This window comes from Vespula pensylvanica, chromosome 7 (assembly GCF_014466175.1).
Source record: "Vespula pensylvanica isolate Volc-1 chromosome 7, ASM1446617v1, whole genome shotgun sequence".
In the NCBI taxonomy this organism is placed as follows: domain Eukaryota; kingdom Metazoa; phylum Arthropoda; class Insecta; order Hymenoptera; family Vespidae; genus Vespula; species Vespula pensylvanica.
The window spans coordinates 3,945,335-3,964,913 of record NC_057691.1 but is presented as its reverse complement, the minus strand read 5'-3'; the positions used below and the strand labels follow the sequence as shown (position 1 = coordinate 3,964,913).

The 19,579-nt window shown below is 30.7% G+C and overlaps 1 protein-coding gene across 4 annotated transcripts in view; it reads left to right on the top strand.

Annotated features, from left to right (window-relative positions):
* The window catches only part of LOC122630316, a 50,482-nt gene extending 36,264 nt beyond the window's left edge, over positions 1-14,218 (top strand). For all 4 annotated transcript variants that reach the window (XM_043814692.1, XM_043814691.1, XM_043814693.1 and 1 more), the window contains exons 2-5: positions 506-1,326; positions 10,478-10,841; positions 12,410-12,777; positions 13,176-14,218. In XM_043814692.1, the coding sequence (XP_043670627.1) occupies positions 1,098-1,326; positions 10,478-10,841; positions 12,410-12,777; positions 13,176-14,110 (1,896 nt within the window). In that variant the 5' untranslated portion in view covers positions 506-1,097 and the 3' untranslated portion in view covers positions 14,111-14,218. The remainder of the gene's footprint in view (positions 1-505; positions 1,327-10,477; positions 10,842-12,409; positions 12,778-13,175) is intronic.
* The last annotated feature ends 5,361 nt before the right edge of the window (positions 14,219-19,579 follow it).

Here is a 19,579-nt window from a genome sequence, read left to right as displayed (position 1 = left end):
TTGTATTCTTTAAATAAATTTAAATAATATTTTATAAATATTAAATATCATATATTATAATATTTAAATTTTGTATTTTTATTAGTAGTACTTAAAAAAGAAAAGAGCCAAATGAGATAAGATAAAATAAAATAAAATAAGCAATTTGAAAAACATCTTTTTTTTAGCTTAAGACGGCAGCAAATCTCTTGCTGACGTATTTGTCTCCATAAATGCCTGCATACAAATGAAACAACGAAATATAAAAAGAAAAAAGATAAATCTCGATTTATCGAAAAGAACTTACGTGCGTACGGTGCATTTATATATATGAACTAAGCGCATTTATACGAATTTTTCCGAACGTTTTCAAACATACACAAAAGAACGCGTTATCGAGTAGAAAATATTTCGAAGTTTTCACATTCTCGTCCTCTTATTGGCAAAGCGACAATAATTTCGATACATTTCATCGAATCTTTTCAGAAATAACACACGTATCTATACAAATTCGTTTTTGTTACAGAATCTGCAAGTGAGTCGTGGCGAAGAAGAAAGAGAACGAATTCCGAATATAAACTGAGTGTTTTGTAATATCAAAAAAAAAAAAAAAAAAAAAGAAATAGAAATAGCAAAAGAAAAAAAAAAGAAAGAAGAAATAGAGACAAAAAAAAAAGAACGAACCTATTCAATCATCGATTAAAACTCGTACGATCTATCGAACGAAAGTACATTTGTATTAACAATTCACTCGCAACGAGCTCGATTGATGTAATTAATCACACATAATGTAGCCTGTTAAATGTGTACAAGTAAAATAGGAAATACACGTTGAAGAGAAAACATGTCGATCGTTCTTTCAAACACCGAAAACAAAGAGGGTGTAGTAGTATTACATTGAAGTAAAAATAAGAGGTGGATAAAAAGAAAAAGAAGAAGAAGAAGAAGACGAAGAAGAAGGTGGTGGTGGTGGTGGTGGTGTTGTCGGAGGAGTTGGTGGAGCTGTTGATGGTGGTAGTGGTTGTTGAGGTGTAGCTGGAGAAGAGAATAATTTGTGCTCTGCACGAGCTTCTTTCGTGAAGGCCGAAGGAGAAAGGAGTGGAGTGTCTCGAGACAGGATGAAGACGTTGGGTGACGTTGTTGCCGATCCCGTCGACGAGGAGAAGGACAGTACAGATTCAGGGCATGGAACTGCCGGCAAAGAATTTGGTCAGAGAACTCTAAGATCCTTGAAAAGAGGACTCGGACGATTGTGGAAGAGACACAGGGGCAATGCCTCGATAACCGACTATGACCCTTGTTATAAGGTTGCCTATCTTGGGAATGTCCTTACTGGATGGGCCAAGGGTGAGTTTTTTTTTTTTCTTTTCTTTTTCTTTTCTTTTTCTTTTTCTTCTTCTCTTTTTTTTTTGTTCCTGTTTTTTTTTCTTCGTTCTTTCTCTTTTTATAATATTTTTGTATTTCAAGGTAAATATTGGATGAGGAGAAAAAAATCTTGTTTCGTTTAAAAACTGTCGTTGAAAATTGTTGATATTATCTTTTCTTTTGTTGAATTTTAACGAAATATCGCGTAGTACGTTGCACGTTTGGAATATATTCATTTTCTTCTTTTTGTTTTCCTCTTTTTTCTTTGCAAGAAACGAATCTAAGGGAAGTTAAATTGCAAATATACTATGAGTTTAACATTGGCGTGTCTCAATCTCTTTAGAAATGATTTATTTAAAATTAGAAGAAAATGTTGATTAAAGTTATCGCGTAAGCGAGTGTATTATATTCATTTGAAATCGATTAAAAAATATGTACGATAAACAAATGAGTACGAAAATTATTAATAATGTATAGGAAAGAAATAATGACATTCACATGTGACGTTACAAATATTTAAATTTTTCGAAGAACAAAAACTATGTGTATGTATGTATCATCAGTGTCCTTGGAGAGGTTAACGCATTTTAATAATTAATATGCAAAACTGCATTAAGTTCTTATTAATATTCATTCATAATGATAGATAATCTTTTTTTTTTTTGTTCTTTTTGTTCAAAATAAGCAATAATTAAAGATTGTTAATCAGAAGTGCACGCTATTGCGTTCTCTTTCGTTTTCTGATGCAAGTATCGTACGAACGAGTAGGGCGATAGATGGATCGATCGATCGATCGAACTGGCGAGAGCACGCCGAGGTTGAAAATGAAGTGCCATCGAGTAAGGTCACCATCGTACCAGCAATTAATCATTTGCTTGCTTGCAAGAAACTACTTTCTGCGTATTGAATTTATGCTGCTGCATATTTGTATCTTCGAGTCGAACGAAGGCGATAAAAAAGTCTAAGATATTTTATCCGATAACAAAATATCCTTCAGATCTTTTTAAAAAATATATCGTTTCGTAGAGAAAAAGGAAGAGAAAAAAAGAAATGAAAAAGAAATATATTTAAAGAAGTCTACTTTTGATGTGAACAATTTTTTTTAAATTAATAGCAAGAAGTCCCTCTTTTTTTCTTTGAATACACGGATTGAAAAAGTCTCATCAAAATTCTTTCCTTAATAGATGTTTTTTTTCTTGTTTGTTCTTTTTTTTTCATTTTGTCAAATAAAATTACTTCCTTTACTTACATAATTTGTTAATTATTATTTCGTATAAATTTACAAATGGAACTCTTCAAAGAAATAAGTAATTTGCTTTATGTCAGACTATAAACATCGAGCGTATATTTTATTTGTTTATACGTACTAATAATTATTTTTTTTACACAAAAATGCATGTATTTAAAGGTATTCGAAATTATTATGCAGAAAGATTTTAACAAAATTGGAAATTTTTATTATCCTTAGAAGTTTCGGCTTTCTGCTTTTTTTCTAAACGATCTTATTTAGTTATTGAGTATTAAAAAATAATTCTTTTACGATGAAAATGAAATTTAAGAAGAAATTACAAATTTGTTCGTTGTTTAAAAAGAAATGAGTATTAAATAATGAGTGAGATAAATAACAAAAAACGTAATTTTTTGTCGATCGAATCTAATCTCTGATCTAATGAATCATGCATCTATAACGGGTCATACTCGTTCCGAATTAATAGTCTCGTGTTAGCGATGATCTAATCGATCGAAACGTATTTCACTAAATAGTTTTATTAATTTTATCATTTACGATCGATGAGTTCATGAACGATGATAGTCTCATAAATAATCATACATTTTATCACCTTCCCAATAATTTTTTTTTTATCTTTTTTATTTACTTATTTATTATTTATTTCTTTTTTCTTTTCTTTTCTGTCGACCTTTGCAATATTCGTGACAAGAATAGAAAACTATAATATGGAAAAGATCATCGATATCACGGAAGCGATATACACCAATGACACGTTCTCTTATCGTAAAAGTGACATCGAATTCATTCTAGTAATTGAAAAAATAAATTTGACTTATTCATTATCTGCCTCATTCTCAAGGATATCTCGTTTGACATTCGATATGCTCGTAATAATTTAAAGTGTAAAGCTAAGAAGGAGAGAGACAGAAAATATTCGGGGACGTTCATTGGCTATATCAAGGAAATGTAATTTTTCCTTTTTTTTTTCTTTATTATATTCTATTATTATGTCTGTTTTTTTTTTTCAATTCTTATTGAAATAGATAGATACAATACTTTTTCCAAATGAACCAAAAAAGTGAATCGTTTTTCACATCTTCATAACAATAAAAAATTTCCTACAACTTTTCATTTCACTTTTCTATAAAAAAAAAAAAAAAAAAAAAAAAGAATCAGCCAAATTAAAAAGTTTGGATCTTTATAAAAAGAAACTTATCTTCTTGATAACAGTTTGCTTTTGTTTGTTTGTACTTTATTTTCTGTAAAAGTGGCTTTTCTTGAAACTATTTTTTCAAAGATATAGCAATAAATATCTTCGGGATATAATAAATCAATGTTGACAGCGTAAAAAAGAAAATTTTTTTATCGGCTATTTCAATATTTTTCACATTCACTGAGAAAGGATCTTTTTCCCTTTCTTTTCTTTTTCCTTTCCTAAATTCTAGTACCGATGAGAGAGATAATAATTTTTATCAATATTTATTTTTCAAGTAATAACGATATGGACATCGAGTATGAAGCAGACATATCATTTTTGTCTTCTTTTTTTCTCACCTTAAATCAATGACAAAGTAACTAAAAAATAATGTATTTTAATTTGTAAAAAAAAAAAAAAAATAACAGACGACGCGTTAAAATCCACCAAATCATGAGTCAACAAAGATAATGTCAAATAAATTTAAACAACAACAAAAAAAAAAATAAAGAAAAGAAAAGAAAAAAAAGTAAAGGAAACGTTCTTAAAGAAGATATATTTTTTGATCCTAAAAAGTATGGTATATATAGACTTACTAACCCCTACTGTTTAACAAGCACGTCATATCATAACGTAGATGAGATATATTGCTTTATTTATTTCGCTGGAAGCAACACGTTCTGTAGGATCGCGAAAGGTTAAGAGATCTCTTTTAAACGAATAACCGAAGAAAGATCGTACGAGAGATCGTAGGCGGTAAAAGAAAATAAATTGTCGACGAAGGATCTCCAGGCTCTCTTTCAGTACATGTCCTTCGTCGAATTCGCACAACGGTTTCCAGTTTTGCCGCGAACTCGTTCCCGCTGACCTTCGTGTCTCGCTTTCTAGAAGATCACCGAATGCTTCCTTTGCTGATCTTTTTTGATTTATTCTTTTCTTTTTTCTTTTTTTTATACTCGCATTAGTTCATATATCAAGTACGATAAAATAAATGTGGCTAACGTGACGTGTGCATCGAATCTTGTAAATTTTATCGTCTTTTACATAATAAAAAGAGATTATTATTATTTGTTATTTAACGCTATATACGTTTATATAATTTGTAATTTAGAATTAGACTGTTAGGCATAATGAAAGAAACATTTTGATAGAAATGATAAACGATGCCAAAGAATAAAACGAAAAGAATATTTATGAATTGTTAGAAAAATATATTTAGATAGTAACATTTGCTTGCTATATTTAAAAATTTTGACTCATTCCTTTTACACGAACATACATAGACAAACATAAATGGCTAAACACAATTTCGCATGCTTTGACCATCCGTTTAATTTTTGCTTATCGTTGATGTTACAAACAGTGATAATAGCGCGATCCAAGTTCGATCGACTTTTACGAAGAGAAATATTATAGTCGGTGAAAAAACACAGACTCTATGTCTTCGTGGCTGACTTTGCTTCGATTCCGAGAAAATCAACGAGGTGTCTCTCGTAACGATAGAACTTCACAGAACTTGGTTTTGCAATCGATGAGAATCTCGATTACGTTAATGAATCCAACAAGGAAAACGAATCGATTTTTCCTTCTCTCATATATAGACTGAACAAAAAGTTGCTGGCTTTACCGAAACTTCTCAAATGATTTTAAATATCAATTCAAAATTTTCAAGCCAATCTTTTTCAGATTTCAACGAGAAAAGTTTTTAGGTTCGTCTGAGAACAAAAAAAAAATATTAGCCTAAAGGATCTTGTAAAAGAACAGACAATAGAGATATCTGTAAAACAACTGGAAACTTTTGATTCAACCTATATTCCATTAGAAATTCATTGTACCAGTATATCGATCGAATGAAATACTTCGTACGTGAGTTTCGTTTTTCTGAAGGTGGGAGAAAAAATTTCTTTGTCGGAGAGTACTCGTATCAATAGACTTTTCCGCTATTAGTAATTTTCTTAGAGAATAATTAACATTTTCATTCGAAATTGATAAGAAATAAATTATATGTTTTAATATATGAAGATAAGGAAGGAAAAGTGAATGGATCAAGATCATGGTTGGTTATTTCGAGAAAAGATTTGCAAATTTCTTGTCAAACTACGTTAATATCTTATTCGTGTGAGGCTCTCTAAAGTGAATTCTAAATATAAATTTATCTTCAGGGACGCTTAATGCTTCTTTCAACGGTCTACGCGTACGAGAAAACACCGGAGATTCGTAATAAAAATATTCAGGAGTAACACATATTCAGGAAAGAGATCAATGTTCTCCTTTTTTCAGATAAACGCGTCGTGTCTTTGTCTTTAATTTTTTTTTTTTTTCGAAGAAAAAGAAAATTCGTGATTTATCGTCGGTCTCATTAATTTTTTCCTCGAGGCGTTTACATAAATATGTGTAAATGTAATCATATATATTTTTTCTCTTTCAACATTTCATTCGTATATCTGTGACGAATGTTCAGCTTTTGAATAACTATATCATGCTTATATAAAAAGAAAAAGAAATAAAAAAAAATATATCAACAGTTGAAATCTTTCCACCGAGATTAGCATAAAATTAACATATTTATGTTAATTTGTAAAATTAATTAAACTCATTTTTATATTTAAAATTTAGATATGTAAAAGGTATCACAATTTTTGTAATTTATTTATTTGTTTGTTTATTTCTCATTTCCTATGAATTATGAATTTATTTATATGTATACGGTTTCTAGATCGTGATATTTATCTCGATCAGCAGACCAGATTACGGACGATTAATTACGAAGACCGTCGCACGAAAAGGCTCTCGAGTAATCTTTCACGATCATCGAACATATAGATCAAAGTCGCGGTTCTCCATGTCTCGATAAGATCAAAGTGGATATATACGTCTGTGTGTAGATAAAATACACATATATATGTGTGTAAATTTCTTGTATTTATATATATATATATATATATATATATATATATATATATACATAGATATACACCTACGGTGTAAAGCTATTTAAATTTCATCTGTAAATAGTATCGTTAAAATAAATTAGTAATCAAGTTAAAAAATATATTTGCAAGAAGTTATGTACATATATCGAAGACAAAATTTTACATTTCAATAATAATAATTTTGTAATAACATCATTAATGAAAATAATTTTTAACTATATGGGTTTTACATACAAAACATATAATACAGAGGTAATAAAATTTCGTATTAAAAAATATAATTTTATCGACTATAATTAGAAATGATTTTCAGAAAACCATTTTATGGTATCTGTTAGTTAAATTGATAGACATTTAAAGCAGCTTGGCATAAGTGCCGTAACTATTATGTGCATATAGATATACGTACGCGTATATAGGAATGAATGTGGATGGTACCAGTTAGTACCATACCGCAACGAGCCACGATTCGTACTTCAATTACATATATTTTCTTTCAACCGCTATCATTCAAGATCGCGCCGTGCCGTCCATATTTTTTTCTCCTTTTTTTTATCATCAGTCATTGAACCTTTCGAAGCGATCGTAAAACTCTTTCGAAGGGATAATTTAGAAATCAAAAAATAGTTAGTTGGTGATCGATCAGTAATCAAAATTCTCGATATTTTATATCTAAATAAATTAAGACCAATAATACGATTTTAACGAATAACGTTAGTATAATAACTATAATATAGCACATATCAACTAAAGATAACGTTTTAAAAAATACTGACAGAAAATGATAATAAATTATTCTAGTATTATTTATTCAAGTATGAGATAGTAATTAATTCCAATATTTCGGCATTGTGCACAGTTTTGTCTAATAAAAATAAAATTACTAGATGAAATTATTAGTAAAAAGTATTAAAACATTAGTAATTATATTAAAATACAAAAATACAAAAATTTTCTGACATCACTCATCGATCAGTTAGATAATTTTCGATTCAATTTTTTATGAATTTGTCAAATTTTGACTTATTCATAGAATTCTGATGAATTATTAATTGTTTGAGTTCTCTTTAGATATTAAAATATCGATCGCCGAATAAATAGATATGCGATAAAGTAAAATCGATTAAAGTAGTTGCATAGTTGCATAATCGGTTATTTCAGGAAGATAACGAGTCATGCAACCGTAGAGAATGCTTTATACCATAAATCTTTTTTTAATTCGATCGACCGACCATGAAGCTCTTTATTTAGTCTAATCTCTATGCCCGCGTTTTCCTCGCTCGTAAGTTTCGCTCGATCAATCGAGATTTTTTCTCTTTCTTTATCAGCCATTTTCAAATAGAGCATTTATAGAGATGATATTCCATTTATGCTATCGTTTTTATTACATTTTTTTATTAGCTATTTCGATTTGAATAAGAAGAGAGAAAAAAACAAATTTTAAAACATAATTATTTCAAATTGCAATAGTTACTTAATATTAAATAAATAATAAAATAATGTTTATAAATAATTATCGTTCGTGTTCTATATAAAAAAAAAAAAGAGTCAAATGCAATATAATATATTTGAATTTGTTGTAAAGCCAGTTATTAGGTAGACTGTAGTTTTACCAATTCTTTTTTCTTTTTCTCTTAAATCGAAATTATTGCGTTGAAATACATAATCGTTTCGCAGTTAGTGCAATATCATCCTTAAATACTTGAAACCGTTTCCTCTTCAACGATGTTGAATGTTACGAAGGTTGGCGAGTTTTCCTGCACACGATGTTTCAAGATAACGGAAGAAAAAAATGAACGGATCGGTCGGTACTGCATTTAATTGGATAATACCGAACAGAGTGTTACGGGCTAGCGATCGAACCTTGTTGGTCCTCTTCGTTGGCATTCACTTCCTCTTCCGCATCGTTCCAGTACGTATCCGCTTTTCCGTTTGCTCGATAATCGACATGCAACGGATCGGTACGATCATTGTGACACCGATACATTTCATCTAAAGCTTTCTCTCTTCAGATAAATACTTTTTTTTTTATTTTTTAACAGAATGATTGTTTTCAGATTTTTTTTCTTTCTTTTTTTTTTTTTTTTTTAGAAAAAAGAAATTGTACTTTCATATAATCATAATTAAAATTACTCGGTGAAACACTTACTAATGTAGAAAGATAAATTATCGTATAAATTTTAATTAATGTTATGTCATTATAATATTATAATAATAATTGTATAAAAATAAAATATCTTTTAGATTTAAAACGTATGATATATGTCTAAGAGAAATCGGCAGATAATCGCGCGTTCGTTAAAAGAAAAAAAAAAAAAAAAAATTTTTTTTTACAGACATGTTCATTGAACTTTATCGATCGGCTATTAAAGATTTCTCGCAGAAAGTGAAATCATGTTTATTTCTTATTTTATTTCTTCTCTCGACGTAAACAAGGTGAAATCGCATAACTCTTTGAAATTCCCTTGTGAACGTTACGATAAAGTTAGACGAGTCATAGCTGATATCATGCAATCACGATGGCGATCTTGATCGCTTACGATGAAGCACGTGCACGAATCATGAAAATCTATAGATCGTGCAAATCTAATCGTACAATCCTGTGATAACAAATGAAAAAAAAAATAACAACTCGCGTGATTGCAAAAATTTATTTACAACTTCATTTCTTCACTTTGAATTTTCACTTCGAATTAAATAAATTACTTTTTTACTGTCATCTTCCCGTTTATATGACATAAATAAATAAATAAACATATATATATATATACATATATATATATATACACAGCCTTTTTAAATATTTTAATACACAACAACGCATCGAACATTTCATTATATAAATTATATAATAGCTCTTATCTCTCAACAATTAATTATTTAAAAAGAAATATTTTATCTTTATTTAGATATATCGTTTGCTCGTTGAGATCTAGATAACAGTAAATATATTTCCATTTACATCTAATAAAAGAAGCGAGATCATACAAACTATAGGATATCGCGAAATTTTTTTTTGATAACTGCTTTATGTTCTTTTTATACCGTAATCGTTACGTTCTTTTTTACCGATCATTTCGCGATAATAACAACAAAAGAAAATTTGTTTCATTTTCTCTTTGCTGCTTATCTTCTATTGCTACCCTCCTTTCTGACTCACCATTCTTGTAGTCTAAGTAACTGTACTAGCGTTTCCTGTATTTCTAAATTGGTAAGGCGAACCCCGTCGAGTCGAACGGCGAATCGAACTGTATCGAAGGTCAGGATGAACTTATCCAGTGTACCTGATCTTCTTCGTATTCAATACATATACATACATACACATTCACATATGTTCATGTACTACATATGTACATGTAGTACATGTAGTAGTTCAACAGAGTTACTGGTATTCCAGTCGCGTATGTGCCACGGAATGCGAGTACTGTTCATACTGAGCTTCCATTGCGTATCAGATTGTATGTATTCCAAGAGAACTCATACGAATACGTTATATTCAAGCTAATCCTAAAATGATATCGTTACCGAATCTCCTGAAGTTCCAAAGTTCTTAGGTGATAAAAATAAAAATCAATTAGTTTTCTTTTTTTCGAAAACTTAAAATAAAAATTTTCTTTCGGTTGGTGAATCCTGATTAATCGTAGGAATTTAGAATTTAGCTACAATATTAATTAATGCGTTAATAATTACATTATCAAACAAAGACGCAACGATTATAATATGAAAAAAATATAATAGGGAAAGAAACATAATGATAATGTTGATGATTTTTAGGCGAAGGATGCGTCGAAAAGCCAGTGTCAACTTTATGGCGAAACTACGTGACCAGCAGCAGACCCGATGTTTCTATGAGGTTGACGGTGACCAATGGTGGTTTAACCGCCACTACAAAAGACCATGGTTTAACAGAATATTGGGCTCATAGGGTTACTTATTGTACAGCACCAGTGTCACATCCACGTTTATTCGTTTGGGTATACAGACACGAAGGACGTAGACTTAGGCCTGAATTAAGGTGCCATGCTGCATTATGCAGCAAAGAGTCTACTGCGAGAAGGTTAGCCTCGACTTTGAATGCTAGGTTACAACAGGCCCTTCTTGAATTTCGCAGGGACAAGGTCTCTAGGCAAAATGCTAGGTAAGAAATAAAGAGACAGAAAGAGAGAGAGAGAGATTGTCTTTTATATTGTTATAATAATAATTTTTTTTTTTTTAATAAGAAAAATTCATTTTTGAGTTGTGTGCTTTAAATGACAGTATTTTTATAAAAGTTGTAATACTTATTCATTTATATGATTTATAATCAATGCAATTGATAGCATGAAAATTTATTGACGATATGTATATCGTTTCTAGTTTGTCTTTATATAGATTATAATTTATATTTATATAAGTTAATGATTATGAAAGTGAGTTTTAAGTCACACATTATTCAGTCATATATTTGATATTGTTATAAAGCAATATAAATGACTAATATTTATTTCTTAAAAAATTTTAACTTTACATCATCTGCATAATTTTACCAACATAATATATATATATATATATATATATATAAAATATTGATATATTTTATATATATATATATATATATATATATAAAATATTGATATATTTTATATATATATAAAAGTTATTATAAATTCAACATCTTAGAATTGATATATTATTCAAAAATGTGAAAGGTGCATAAATACATAGATAAATATATTGAAGAGATAGCCTTCGTGTTTGTTTTAAACAGTAGCTTGTATAAAATAGTAAGATATCTACTGTTTTCTTTTTTTTTTTTTTTTTGTTGAGACCAGTTAAGGTAAATGTACCATAGATATAAAATGTCTCGTGTTGAACGGCAAGGACCTTCAAAGATCAAGGGTAATCGGAGATTCTTCTCGTGTTTGCGTTCAAAGTCTCGCAAAGTCTTGACCTTCGCTGAAAGGTAGAATTCAGGTCACGTTTCTGGCGTGGATCGCAACAAGCGGAGGATCGAGTCACGATTCGGGTCGAAGTGATCGTTAATGTGCATTCGGGTCATAGATTCCACGACGTTCTTCTACCAAGTTAAACGAGTTTTATTCGCTTTCTCGTATATTAGCTCGATAGTATTCACATCGATATATTGATTCTATTATATAAGAAGACAGGTGATCATTTAGAAAAGATTACAGAACTTCCGCTTTTTTCCCTCTTTTTTTTTCTTATTTCTTTTTTTTTTTTTTCTACATATTGTCGTCATTAAAATTAAAAATGAATTAGATACGAGACGTGTATGTCATTCAGAATGTTTTTATATAACGATTAATTTATATTCTGATCATTTATACGAGTATTATATTATTTTATATCGCGACTTTTTGTTGTTGTCGAAAGAGTATAGATAAAATCCAAATATCTGTCGAACAGGTTAAAAATGAAAATATAAAAACAATTTTTTTATTCTCGCCGAGCCTTTTAAACATTGCTTCTAGTTTGGATATTATCTTTATGACGTCTAGAAATTTAAAGCTTGATTTTATTATTCTCAATAATATCAGAAAATATATTTCTTAAATATTGAATATTAATTATTAGCTCCTTTTTTTAGTATTAATGATGTTCATACGAGACTTTTCAAAGTTATTGAATGAATACATTATATTTTAATACGTTTAATGAATGGTAAGATGTTGAATATAATTATATATGAATAATCTTATTTCATAGATTGTCCTTGGCCAATGCTCTCTACGAAAATCCTTCGTTACCAAGGAGAAAGCTCCTATTGAGTACAGGTGGCCAGAATTATCGACCACCTTTGGAAAGGTCGAAAAGTGCACCGAAACTTTCAGCGATCGAAGAGGATGCCGTTGCAGAAGAGATTGAACAACAAAGACTTCTCGAAGAATTAAGAACGTTAGAGACTGTAGCTAGAAGCTGGCAAGATCAAGATGGCTGGAGATTGGCACGTCTTTTGGATGCTCTCAATCGAGAATCTTCCGATGAGAATGGAAGTATTTCGAGTGGATGCGAGACAGCTAGTACAGTAACGAGTGAGGAAAGAACGATTGGACCTGAGGATCATCAAACAACTGGTTAGAATATACCAATTTTTTTATATCAAATATTTTGAAATTGTGAATTGAGATTAAAACAATTAAGTAATTCATATGAACTTACATTTGAAATTGTTATATCAAGAATCTAAATTATTAATTATTAAATTATTTAACTTACTACGTATAAAAGTTTTTTTTTAAACAGTACGATACAATATCTCTAACGGTTGTTAGGAAATTATTTAAAATATATAATTTCTATTTTTTGGAATTTTTCAAATATGAATATATGGATATAATATATATATATATATATATATATATATATATATACATACAGCAATGTGTTATTAAATTATTTAAATCATTACAATCGAAATGAAATATTATTTTATAATATAATATTTTTAACTAGTATTACGAATTCGTTTTAGGTGAGACAGAGCACCAGGCAAACGCGAGGATCCTTTATACAGAGGAAGACGTAGGAAGGGGTACCGGACCACGAAGAAATTCCGAAGGTTCACCGAATTTCATGACGTGTACCGGTAGTCCACGTTTCCATCGTTGTAACGTTAAACCGAATCGAAAGAGGTTCTCATTGAGAAGCGAGGAAGAGGAATCGATGGAAGAGGAGGAAGAAGAGGAAACCGAAGACACAGCTTCGAATCTTTTTGATTTCGAGGATGTCGAGGATTTCGACGATGTGGTGGATTACAGACCGAGGGGTGAGATACTTCGTAGAATCGAAAATACGCAGGAAAAGGAAAGGCGAATATTAGAGAAATATCCAAGCCGATTGAGCCGTCAATTGTCACAGAACGAGGAACCTACGTTCTTAACATTGGATTCGCTCGACGAGGAAGCCGATAGCGATGAAAGTGGTTACGTTGAAGCACCACCTAAATCATTTCTTGGACAGGAAGATAATAGGAAAGAGGAGAATAAGTTCGAGAATTCTAAGAAAGATCTTGAAGTTATTGTAGATAGCAAATCGAACGATAAATCCGACCACAAGGACAAAGATACGACAATTGAGAAAAAGATAGATGAAAGAAAGCAATTGGACGTAGATTCGAATGATCCTATTCACGTAGTCGATGATAATCAAAGAATTAAAGATAGAGAACGAGAGAGGGCGGACTTTATAAAGTGTCCTATCTCGGAGACGATCAAGAAGTTAGCCAATGCCTCGTTAAGAAGCTCCAAATCATTGGAAATCTCGACGAATAGTTGTTCGAAGGCATTGAATAATCTCAAAACGTCCAAATCCTTCGATGGTACCACTAGGAACGAGAACGTCGAAGTCGAGTCACCGAGTTTATTACAAAGAAAACAATTGTTGGCCCAGCACGGCGTTATCGTTTAAAATAATGAAAGGAGAGAAGTCTTATTTTCCTTTCATTGGAAAATTTTCTTTTTCTTTTTTTTTTTGTTTTTTTTTCTTTCTTTTTTTTTTGTTTTTTGTTTTTTTTTTTTTTTTTTTTGAGAGAGAGAGAGAGAGAGAAAGAGAGACCCAACACATATAAATATATAAAGAAAGAGAGAGAAACAATCGAACGGCATTGTCGCAGTGTCCAGTGCATGTCGTGAATCGTTGCCAGGAAGAACGCTGAAAGATTGATCATTTTAGCAAGCAATACACTTTCAATGTAGTTCCGTAATGTACTAAACGATATATACATACGTGAAAAATTTAGCGGCTTAATTAATTAGCTCCTCGATTTTGAATTTGTGCTCGTCTATCGAGCTTAGAGAAGAAAAATCGTTTGATTTTCGTACCGTCATTATATCGATTCGTTATGGTTAATGAGACAGAGAGAATAAGAGTGTACTTATTGGTTTAACTTTATACGTTTAAACGGATAATAAGTCGTCTATATAGATCGAATGAAATTTTTCACTCTTTAATCTGAGACACTTCAAGAACTTGGCTATATATTCTGTCCTGTAAGATATACTTGGCCCTCTCTTGAAAAACATATTTAGAAAGGAAAGTAGTATATAATTATTGTATTTAAACGTTCGCCTAAATCATTTATTCAGGCCATTATCATTCGCATTTGTGTCTTTTTTTTACATATTAGAAATACATATTTTATCGCCGAACGTAAAAGTTATTAATATAAATGGATCATGCGTGTGTCGATCATGGATTTAATTAATCGGATAGATTTTTAATGATTACTTTTCTTTCGATTATGGAATACAGTTCTTAACACGAGAACCGTGCCATACACTACTAAAAAATCAACTATTTTCATACATATAAATCTCCTTCTTCTTTTTTTTTTTTTTTTATTATTATTATCATTATTATAATCCTATAACGCAACTTCTAATTAGGATTTATTGAGATTCGAGAGGAGGGGAGAGAAAAAAATGATTGCAATTTCAATGTTATCATCGTTTTACTTGATAAAACATGTTTTATGACAATTTAGAATGAGAATATATTTGAAATACATTATTGACTACCGTTGTACAAGTAATACAATAAATAAAAATATTAAATAAAACCTACCTCAAGTCTATTAAAATAGTTAACGTTTTAAAAAGAAGTATATATTCGAGAAACATATAATTTGGAAAAAATTATTCACATAAATGGAGTATAGGAGCAATCTTAATCGAACGCAGTAAGATTATTAAGTGGTAATTATATATATATGTAATATATATAATAATAATATATGTCTGTAATATGCATACTTTAAATGTAGATCTAGGTTGAACGATATGATAAAAACTTTTTTCTATAATTGCACGTTTCCTTAAATTTATGATAAGAATGAGTAATACGAAAACGTGACGTAATTAAAAACGATCTATAAGATCTATGTATCAGATCTATAATTTTAACTCCTAAGATAACTTTTACGAAGTAATTGGCTTTTTCAATGAATATTATTTTGAACGATTAACATTAACGGATACTACAGCGAACTGCATTACCAACAGACGGTAAGATAACAAAAAATTCGATAATAGTTTTACATTTTTTACGTTACATGACACTATCGGTTTAAAAGCCTTCTTTTGCAAATAAGTAAATCCGGTTATCATCTTTCAGGCGTATATTATATAATTGTCATTTTTACAATATAACTATAGATATTATTTCTTATGAAACAATAAAAAGTATTGCATATAATCAATGAACAATACAGATATATGCCAAAAATAAAATAGTAAAAACAGTTTTAAACAAACAAGTGGTATACCTTTTTCACTCGAGAACATAAAGTTATCAGGTTAACACAAACTTATCGCATAAAAATGAACGGCTTCTTTCTAACTCATAAAATCAGTGCGTCACGATCCATGCACCTTAACGAAGATTGTAACGCGACCAAAGGAGAAAGTTAAGTGTCTCGACGGAAGTATTCGACAAAAATTGAGAAAGGATAGAATGAGATAGTTTCCCGAGAGACATTACAAAAATTCTAAAAAATAACTTTTACTAAATTTCCGATCTGAGTATTTAAAGATGAAAATACAAATTTCGTATAATTGAAAAGGCAGAATAAAAATCGAGAAAAAGAAATAAAAAAGGAAAAGAAGGAAATAGAATTTCAACAAAGTCTCCCTAAAAATAGCGCGTATCAAGTGAAGGGAGCGAACGAATCAGGCGTTACTTTTTTCATTCTTTCATAGGAGATCGTAAGAAAGAAAAAAGAAAAAGAAAAGAAGAAAAAATAAAACTATAAAGGTTGGAAGAGTCTTGTCTGGACCGTTAAAGGTTAAGAAGGCGAGAGAGGCACGTATAGAGAAGAAGGAGAAACGAAAGAGACTGCAATCCGAGTAAGGCCTTGCGTCGTGTCAAGATCAAGGTACATCGTGGTGTCCGATTCCGTGCTTGACTCTCTCGTTGTGTCGTGTTTTGTTGCGTCGTCTTGTGTTATGTGTAAGCGCAAACGCTCGCGCGTTCGCCTCGAGCCATCGGTATGACCTACTAAAGACTTCTACGAGCGAACGAGTGCGCCCACACGTATGGACTCGATCGACGCCGAGGCATCCTCGTCAACGTGATTCTTTCTTCTTTTTCTTCTTCTTCCTCATTAGAGAATCTTATCATTTCGAGCTATTACTTTGTAGGATAATTAGCAAAAGAATAGGATCGTACAGTTCTATAAGACAAAGGTTTCATTCGACTTCTGGAATCGGGAGTGAAGATTTTTTTTTTATTTGTTATGCGTGTAGAGTTTGCATCTCTCTCTCTCTCTCTCTCTCTCTCTCTCTCTCTTTCTCTCTGTTTGAAGAAAGAGCAAGTGGTGGGGAGACGAAGGGGCCGGACACGTGGGACACCATAGGCTCGACTCGTAGAACCCCCGAGCGTACCGATACTCCGCGCGCTGCGAGCCTCGCGAGTAGTGTTAACGGCCTTGCTTTATGTGGGTCATGAAACAAGGTCCCACCAGCGACGAGAACCATGCGAGAAGCCAACAACGGCGCGGTCGCGACTCGATAGACTCGCGAGAGAGCGATCGAGCATAATCGATAAGGGATTGTTTCATTGTCTTTTCATATTAGATCGAATAACGTTTTTATATTTTTTATTTGTTCACTGTCAATCATTCGTTTAGGCGGAGAAATAAATTTAATCATCTGTGATCAATTTAACAATGTTGAATAATATTCATGACAAAGAGTAAATAAAATTTCAATTAACAAACCAAAATGAGGACAGTGATAATAAAAATAGAGAATAATAATAATAATAATAATAATAATAATAATAATAATAATAATAATAAAAAGAAAAAATTTTAATTTCGCGATAATAAGAAGGATAACGTGTGAAAGGAATCGCGTTAATAGGAAAACGTTTTCAGGAAATACAACTAGTCTACATTTGTTTTCAATTAACGTACTTCGTACGCTGATTCTAAACGACAAGTTTGACGTTAATCGATGCTTTGTCGTTCTTTATTTTTTCCTCTCCCGAAACCCATAAGGTTTTCACCGTGCGTCTCTCGCGTTAGCTACGATGCCAAGAGAAATCGAAGTTGATCGTTAAGCGCACCGCGACGTGAGCTCGGCCCATTAGCCGCATTTGAGGTTCCTACGTCGTCGATACGCAACAAAAGGGATTTAACGGGGTTTTCGTTAACGACATCTCTCAAAGAACTACATTTCTTCAAATTCTCATGTCAGTGAACGTGTCTTCCGATCGGTTGATGTGCTTGTTAAAAGAAAGATAAAATATATTATTGAAGATATTTAATATAAAAAAGAATTTTCATTTTTATCAGTATATATATTTTATATATCTTATAAATACTTTTCTTTGTATTATAAATACTTATTTTCCAATGCATACAAATTTCTAAGATTGACGAGTAGTAATTATTATCTAAAATTACTATAAATAATTTAATCTAAATGAAACACGATGTGATATTAAAAGTTGGTAGTTTCAAATAGATTTAAAAAAAAACCTCTCGACAAAAAAAAAGATCATTTAAAAATTTTTGCTCGTAAGATTCGTCATCATTTAAAATTACCGAAAAATCAAAATAACAATTGAAATGATGTTCCAACTCGCACGTAGATAGGTACATGGATATACTCACGTATGTACATACGTGATAATTAGGAATTCCTATTTTAAATGGATCATCAAGATAAGGGCAAGAACAGCTAGATACACATCCATTCGGTGTGTGCGACGAATTCTTAACTGTATTTCTCTTTCTCCTTACTCTCTCTCTAACTCAACTGCCTATTTCCACGTCCAAGAATTATGAAAGCAAGCCCTCAAACGTCGATCATCGCTGTCAAACGAATGTACCTGAACGATTCAGCAAGTCTACGATTAGCGATCCATTAATTAATCTCTATCGACCCCATCGAGGTCGTGACTTTCAGTAACATGAGTTTCTATGAATGATATATCGATTTATATCGTCAAAAGGAGATGTCTCGAATCATGCAAAAAGTATATAAAAGCATATATCCGTTTCATATTAAATCGTAGATATATCTATAATACGTGGATATGCATGGATAATTAGAATTATTAGAAATTTAATAAGATGTATTAAATATATTTACACGCTATGTTCCTATGTTAATAATATGTACAACTAATTAATTATTTTTAATTATTTCTTCTTTATATAATTGATAAAAAATATTTCAAAAATTATATTTAAGTATGCAGGTATATATACTTTTATATATATGTAATAACGAAAATAATTATTCCAATTAATTTTTAGGATATATCTTATTAGATATATATACATATATATATATATATAATATGTATACATAATAATTGATAATAATAATTAAAGTTTTGGTGCAGACCAAGCGAAAATCTTTTGACACAATCTCTTAGTAATGTTGCGTCGAGAGAAGCCCAAAGAACGATAGCAGACGATGGGAACTTTACCACGGTAATATGGAGGATCCCATTACGAAGTTGGACGCACGATTCTGCGTTTACCTTACCTACAACCATATATACTCGGTCCATTGAGAAGGAGCTCAAAATGTAATTGTGTGAACCGTACCATTCGCATGATTCGAATCGCCTTTAATTATTCGGCCATCTGTGAAATTCTCTTTTCGTCGCTAACTTTTTTCTTTTTTTTTTCTTTTCTAGAATTCAACAAATAAATAAATGATAGTAGTATTTTTCTTTTTTATAAAAACAAAAACAATGACGATTATATATAAATATATTGTCTCTTATATTCTTTATCTCTCTTAATTACGTATTCAACCAGAAATGAATATAATGAGATAATAATGACATTTTAATGATTTTTTTCATAATATCAACTCGGATAAATTTGATTCCAAATTTTTCGTTTACTTTTAGATCAAG